Genomic DNA, 7,644 nt, shown 5'->3' with positions numbered 1-7,644 from the left:
CCACTGTAGTCATACGAGATAGTAGGCGATGTAGGCACTCGTTTGCGTAATCGTTAGTGATATTTAATCCAGCGACGATATCGGATTCGGTGACTTCCCATTAAGCAGGCGATTGTATGTCTTTGCGGAAATGTACTCTCCACGCGGTGGAAACACCCAAGGTAGCCTTCTCCCTACTCTACAAATCCGGAGACCGGCCTGTAGACACGGCACCTAGTCTCCCTAATGGTATATACCGCTGACGATGCAAGGCACGGTTGGGGTCATCGCAAAGAGATGTGTGAAATCCATGAACAATTCCTCATAGTAAAAGCTCTGGGAAAACGACGTTTTTGGCGTAAGGTATCCCATCGATGAGTTTCTTCGGCGGAACGAGTACGATTATGTCTTCCGGCCTTCTCACGCGGCTCAATAACACGTAGAGTAGACCGTGAGTGAAACAGTCGGTTCTGAGGTCCACTCCGACGTACTCTATCGTCTGGCCCTGGCTCTTATGTCCTGTCATGGAGTATGCTAAGGCCAAGGGGAACTGGCGGCGGAGTATTTTAAGCGGAGAACCTTCGGTGAATGGGAATATGAAACTGATCCGGGGTATGCCGATGAGGTGTGTCTTCCCAGGAATTCGGACCGTGACGAGGCGGCGTGTAATAGCGGTCACGATGACTTTGGTCCCATTCACCAGTCCGTCTGCAATATTCAAATTCCTGATGATTAGGCATACCGATCCGACCTTGAGGCGCAAAACGTGGTCCGGAATGCCTTTTCCGGATGCCTTGTTCAACAGTTGGATGTCCACATCGAGTCCCTCGTCGTCTTCTTTGTAGACGCTGTCGGCGCTCCGCAGCTCATGCAGGCATCCTTCGTAAGAGTCGAGAACTAACTCATTTATTTCCTTGACGTTTACATTCAACGTGGAAAGAATCGCTCTCTTTGCGCAGAGCTCGGGTTGGCTCAGAACGCAGGGTGGAAAGACCTCGTCGATAAGTTGCCGCAGAGATGTCACAGCCCTTAGTCCTCGAAGTGGTATCAGCGTCTCTTGTAGCCGTCCCTCGCCGAAGGGGATGGAGTCGATGGTGCCGTTGCCAACCTGGAGGAGGAAGTCGGAGTAATCCTTGCAGTTACTCGTTCGTTGTGGCGTTGTCAAGGAAAATACCTTGAAGATCCTCCACATCGGTGACGACCGCAGGGAAACACGCGCTACATCTGCGGGGGTGCGCGCTTTTTCCACGACGGGTGGGATTTGCCTAAAGTCACCGGAACAGACGAATATCTTTCCTCCGAACGGCAAATCATTATCCATAAGATCCCTAAGTGACCTATCTATAATTTGAAACAAAAAGTGGTGAGCCATCGGTGCCTCGTCGAAGATAATGATTTTTGCTTCTCTCACGAGTTGAGCCCGCTGCGAACCGTTGCTCACGTTCCAATATCCAGTTCCGTCCCCTAAATCGAGGGGGAGGCGGAACATGCTGTGGGCCGTAGTCCCTCCTTCCATGTTGGACGCCGCGATCCCCGAGCTTGCAACTGCCAAAGCAACAAATCCGTGTCCGCGCGCGTACGCTAGAATGACGCTGATGAGTGCGGTTTTTCCATAGCCGCCCGGCCCGTCGAGGAACAATATTCTATCCCCTCTTTTTTCATCCTGGATGAGGGTTTTGACGTGGGAGAAAACACGTTTCTGGTCCTCGGAAAGCCTTGGCTCCCACTCCTCCACGAAAGACCTCAACTGTTCCCTGCCGTAACGAACCTGCTCTCTACTCAATTCGGTAGTGTCGTCGTCGACGTGCGGAAGCCCGTGATCGGTGAGACAAGAACCCTGACGCCTGAGGCTCCTATCGATAGCTAAAAGAGTTAATCGGTACGCTACCTCGGGGTTTTCGGGATGCCGGTCTAAATGATTCTCACTCAGGACATCCTTAAATTTCTCCCAAAGGATGGCCGCTGGTGCGCCTACATTGCAGAGAAGAACGAAGAATGACCGCAATGCATTTGCAAGCATGAACGCCGAGGCCTCTTTCATGGCATCGCTGAATTCCTCCTCGTCCTCGATCAAGCCTAAAGTACGCGCGACTTCCTGAAACGTGCGGCAATGACCTACCCCGCGGGACAAAAGGTCGGCGTAACCACGGCAAGGAGTGGTCATGAGAAGGATCCTTAAGTAATACTGTTCGCCTCGGTTAGGTGAAATCCAAAGCAACCTACAGACTTTTTCCCCGCGCTGGCGAGCGGTAACGTAATGCACGCCGTCGGGGTGCTCGAAATAGACCTCAGTGCGCGGAGGACGGGAGTGGACTATGCACGTCTCGTAGAAACTCTGGTACGTCAAGTCGTCGAAAATGGGGTCTCGCGGACGGTCGAAGTAAATCATTAATTTGGAAGAGGCGGAAGACGCGATGTCTGTCAAATTACTTTCGCGAGGCCTGTATATGACTTGTTGTTTCCCTTCCAAGTGGACGGGAAGGCATTCCACGGTGGGCTCCAATTTAGAAATGGGGAACTCAAGCAGACGCCAGCAGGCGTCGCTGGCGCCGATCATGCGCTTTGTGGCATACTGCTCGACCTCGTTCTCTTGCAATCCTATCGGGGTCACGGTGACGTTTTGCAGTGAGCCACCCTTCATGAGGTATTTAAACAAATATTTAACTACGCGGCGAGTGGATGCAAGTTCTAAATTTATGTGTGCCTCGTACTTCAACATCAGCGCGGCGTTGTACGGGACCACCCATCCGTCGTGCACTGTAATTTCCCTGCGTCGCGTGGTGATAATCCCCTGATTAGAATAATTGCGCCTATACTGAACGAAACCTCTTTCGTCCACGTGGGTTGTTTCGCAAGAGGGTTTGGGATAGAATTTACCGCAACAACCTTTCGCGTCATCCCAACATGGAAAGTCGGTGCGGTAGTCGGTACCGCATGGGCCGTGGATCATGTGTTGCAAAACTAACTTTCTAAGTCGTCCACCGGCCTCGTCTTCGGATGGAATGTCTGCGCGAATTACCTCGTCGATTTCTGCCGCTTGTACCGGTTCCCCTCCGTGTACCTTGAAAACTATGTGCGCGTGAGGCAAACCCCGCATTTGCATTTCGATGACGTAGACGAAGTAGGCGGGGCGCCCAAAAAATGCTCCACTACGCAAGTCTCTTATCAATTCCCCGAGCTTTATGCTAAATATCCTGCAGGCTGTGGAAGGATCACTGCGCTTGCTTCCGTGGGGGCACGCCTTTCTATTTTCCTCCCAGTGAGCGCTATAGGTAAACGTGAGAAAGTAAGTCGGCGCTCCCAACCGCGATACTAGAGCCATGGCGTTCTCGTAGTGGACCTTCATGTACCGGGGTCCTCCGGTGAACGTGCTCGGAAGGTATACTTTCCCCGGACGCACGCCACCTTCTCCTTGAACTGTTTCGTCACCCTCGATATCTCGTCGAACCTGTCCTTGTTCCTGCCTTCCTACGTCTATGAGTTCGTCGAGAGGTGCGATCCGCGTGGCGGTTGCGGAGGAGGATCGCATCTGAGAATAGCGGATGAAACGTAGGCGCTCTTCTTCGTACCGGGCGAACATTTCTACTTGCCACGCCTGCGACAAACGCCCCAAGTGGGAAAATCGGCATTCTGACAGCAGTAGGCATCTTGCGTAGTTGAACTGCGTGAGTTTTCTTCCTTGGTTATCCTTCATTCCCACGTGCCAACCCAAATTACCGTGGGGGTAGAGCAACGGATATTGGAACGGCTCCATAAGAGGACTCAATAGGTCTATTGAGGACGGTCTTCGGTCACTCCTCTTCCATATTGTCAATTTTCTAGGATCGTATGCTGCGTCCTCCGTGCTCATGGCGGCGTGCACCTCGATACCAGTTTGTCTATCTCCAAGTCTCGGACCGTGAGTGGATCTACTCGTCACTTCGAAAGTGAGGTGCGCGTCGATTGATGGCTCCGCACTCAGGCGACGGAATTCCTCGATGAACGGATTCACACTTGTGATGTAACACTCAATGTCTTCAATGACGTCCGTGCTGAGCGTTCTTCCCAGCGCTATGTTTCTTCGTTCTTCGCCGTCGTCTATGTAAAGGCGGCAGCGGTTCACGAACTGAGTGTTACCTCCTCTCGTGGTGAACCTTTGTCCTCGAGCTTCCAGAGCGTGCACATGATGGTACATCCTACCTTCTATCTTGAAGAAAGACAGCCCACTTGGGTGCCTGTACCCACCACTGACCTCTAGCGCGCAGAAGGCGAACAGGTCGTTGTACGCTCGCGATCTACCCAAGAATGTTCTATTCGAATAAAACGGTGCGTCTAGGGAAGGCAGCCGCTGCACATTAAACGATCCCTCCCCGCAGCACCACTTTCTACGTTCTTTCTCCTCGTCGAAAAGCCTAGCGCCACAGTGAGAGCATCGATGCACGCCCTCTTCCCAAAGAGACACCCTCTTCAACTTGAAAGGCGCGACGTCGTCCAGTGCCGCTGTATTCCAATAGGCCATGGGGCCATTGCTAACTATCTTTTTTCCGAGAGCAGCGGGAATGTGCCTCATGGTCTGTAAATCCGGATTACGCAACCTGTACCTCACCGACGTCTGCCGCGATGACTCTGGATTGATCTCCTGCAATCGACTGATAGCACTCGTGTGAACCCTCGGATGCGTAGTGGCGTACTTCCTTACGGCTTCCTTGTTAACCTCCGGGTGCTCGGCGACGTACCTTCTCACGGCTTCCCTGTTAACCTCCGGGTGCTCGGCGACGTACCTTCTCACGGCTTCCCTGTGAACCTCCGGGTGCTCGGCGACGTACCTTCTCACGGCTTCCCTGTTAACCTCCGGGTGCTCGGCGACGTACCTTCTCACGGCTTCCCTGTTAACCTCCGGGTGATCGGCGGCGTACCTCCTCACGGCTCCCCTATTCACTTCTGGATTGTCTTGGCTGTAGCGACGAACTGAGCGCAGATTAACGTCTGGTCTCTTTGTTGCATATTTTTTTTTTGCGGCCGCTAACTGCTCGTCTCTCGTGGTATCCAGTACCTTCGGTCTTCCGCGTTTGACCTTCTTGGGACGACCCATTCTTTTTCCGGTCATGGGAGGAGCAGTGAGTGGGTTATCTAACCTAAATAATAAGACAACAGGTTTCATGTGAAGCAGTTTGGGATCGTGAGTGACGCTGCTCCGTGAACGAATACCTGTAATTTCCGTAGCGCCGATCGTCCTTTGGCTACATGCTGCAGAAGAAGAAACGTCCGCTGGGCGTGTGAAAATGAGCCGTGTAATGGTGTATTGGTTATCATCAGGGCTGTAGTTGTTGAATGAAAGAAGCATAGAGGCCAGAGATGCGTACGTTTGGCATTTAAACAAGCTGGCCCTACCGTCGACACAGGTTCGGTAGTCGTAGTCCACAGCGTGAGAGTCGAATAAGTAAATGTTGCCACATCGGCGCCAAAAGGTAACTGAACGGAGACGACCGGTGAAAAGGAATGCAATGTCATTTTGGGTTTGTGATAGGAGGTTCTCAAGGACATGTGATAGTGACATGACATATCCCTCGACATCTGAGACATTGAGTGGATATATGCCGTAGTGCACGTCTGATGCGTCCATGTTGACTACGTTTCCCATAACTTCTAAGGACCCGGGTAATTCTTCCGGGTAAAGGTAACGTTCTATGCCCTTTTTAGAATCATCACGCAAAGTTCTATATATCCTGTTTCCGCAGAAAAGGAGTGAATTTATTACGTCCGTATGGAATTTTCCGTCGATGAAGCCCCAAACTGCCGCGCAGGAGGAGTTCACTACACATTGTGAACCTGCACTCCAACCGAAAAGGTCGTAGTTGCCCTGATGGAAAGACCCCGCAGCAACGCAGGAGAACCCCCTAGTGCGCGTATGCATCGCGGAAGGCGGAAAAGTATCAGAGGCAGAATGTGTTAATACTTACTTATTGGAAGAGACAAGGAAATGTAGGGAATGTCGAACACCAGGTGAGGGAGTCCTCGGTGTAACCTGCAAATGAGAATTGCAATGTCAGAATGGAAGAAGTGTTGAAGTGCTGCATACGAAGTGAGTTCGTTAAAAGTATTGCAAAAATCCGATCGGCGGTAGGTAATCACGGCAATATTTAATATCGTAAGAATGATGTAATGTATTTTAGTGGGCATAGGTGAAGTGTAATTATTAGCTGGAATAAACTTTAATACAAGAACATGGAAAAGAAATAGGAACATATGAAGTGCATGCATGAAGACCTTGTGGCGTATGTCGATGGAAGTAGGTAATGAAGCATGTTATCTTTTGTGAATGCTGTTGACGGATGTAATTATGTAAATGTGACAGTTTTAACAGAAAACTTTTGTACACGACGAAGGTAAGTGAGTGTGACGACATTGATACGTCAGTGAAGGAGTAGGGGTAAGCTACGTAATGAATGAAGGATTGCGAGTGTAAGGGAACGCGAAAAATGAAACAATAGAGTCTACGTAGAAAGATAATCGTCCCCATAGTCAGAGCGTAGGGAATTAACGGGAATGCGAGCGGAACGCCCCACAGTGGGCCTGGAATCGAAAAAAGGTGGCTAAAAGCTCAAAATCGATTTTTTTGAGATAGGAAGTTGAAACTTCGCATACACATTCTCAAATAAATTGTGCATAACTACTCACATTATTTCGGCCCTGTGTTTTCACTTTAACAATGTATGTGAGGTCAAAGTTGAGGAAATTTAGCGAAAAACTACCACCCTCGTTTTTTTCTGAAAATTGCCGACTTTATCCTCGTGCAGTGGTTTTATAAATAGTTTTATCGACAAAGCTGTTATACCATCTTAATTGACACTTTTTATTATTTCATTTGAAGGGTTTTTAAAGATTTTGTTTCATCAATAATCATAGATACATAACAAAATGGCGGAGCCTGTTTTCAACCCATTTCTTGACATAAACGTAGAAAGAAAGTTGACATTTTCACCGGCTTACACTAAGTAACTTATATCATGTCGTTCTTAGAAGCTTCTTTATTGTGAATCTAAAGTAAAACCTTGCACCAATTTGAAACCCCGATTTTTAAATCGATTTTTCGAGCGCAAGGACGACTCCGGTTCTGGCCGGCGGCGGCGGAGAGTACGGCGACGCGGCAAGCGGGTGGATGCAATATGGTCTCATTCACTTTTGTGAGTGGATAACAGATATATAAGTGACAGAAAATAATCACCAGAAAGTAAAATTAATTAATATTACTACGAATGACTCTCATTATGCAATCGCTGGGCACTGCAAGAGGTGCACTGAAAGGTTTCTTTCTTTGAGTGCATTCCATGGAGAATTGACTTAAATCGCGTGCTTAAAGTGGGAAAACGGACTCTTTTACTAAGCAATAAACTGTTTAACAATAACAATTAATATATTCCTTAAACGTGATGGGAAATGGCTCAATACAGTACTTGATTTTGCCGAATTGTGTCAAATCAAGTACTGTCTTGGTGCTTGAAGAGTTCATTATTCGTATCCAGTAAGGTTATTTAGTTTATATTCTCGATTTAAAGCTACTAATAACTATTCCTTATGCAGAACAGTTTCCATGTGGCTCTTGTTTAGCCAGTGCAGATAGACGTCAATTCATGTTTTCAGGGTTATATCTAGAGAAGGAATAGGTGGAAAACGAATGCAAAAGGA

General features: G+C 48.9%; 1 protein-coding gene across 1 annotated transcript; it reads right to left on the bottom strand.

The window, feature by feature from the left end:
- Positions 1-301: 301 nt before the first annotated feature.
- On the bottom strand, positions 302-5,581 carry LOC124172953. Its single transcript, XM_046552481.1, has one exon. The coding sequence runs from the start codon at positions 5,579-5,581 to the stop codon at positions 302-304; it is 5,280 nt and encodes a 1,759-aa protein (XP_046408437.1).
- Positions 5,582-7,644: the final 2,063 nt, after the last annotated feature.

The sequence above is a fragment of the Ischnura elegans genome, assembly GCF_921293095.1.
Source record: "Ischnura elegans chromosome 13 unlocalized genomic scaffold, ioIscEleg1.1 SUPER_13_unloc_3, whole genome shotgun sequence".
NCBI classification, from domain to species: Eukaryota; Metazoa; Arthropoda; class Insecta; order Odonata; family Coenagrionidae; genus Ischnura; species Ischnura elegans.
This window is presented reverse-complemented; position numbering and strand designations above follow the sequence as displayed.

Bases quoted from the DNA above. Each gene is read 5' to 3' on its own strand.
- LOC124172953 (XM_046552481.1), bottom strand. From the start codon at position 5,581: ATGGACGCATCAGACGTGCACTACGGCATATATCCACTCAATGTCTCA.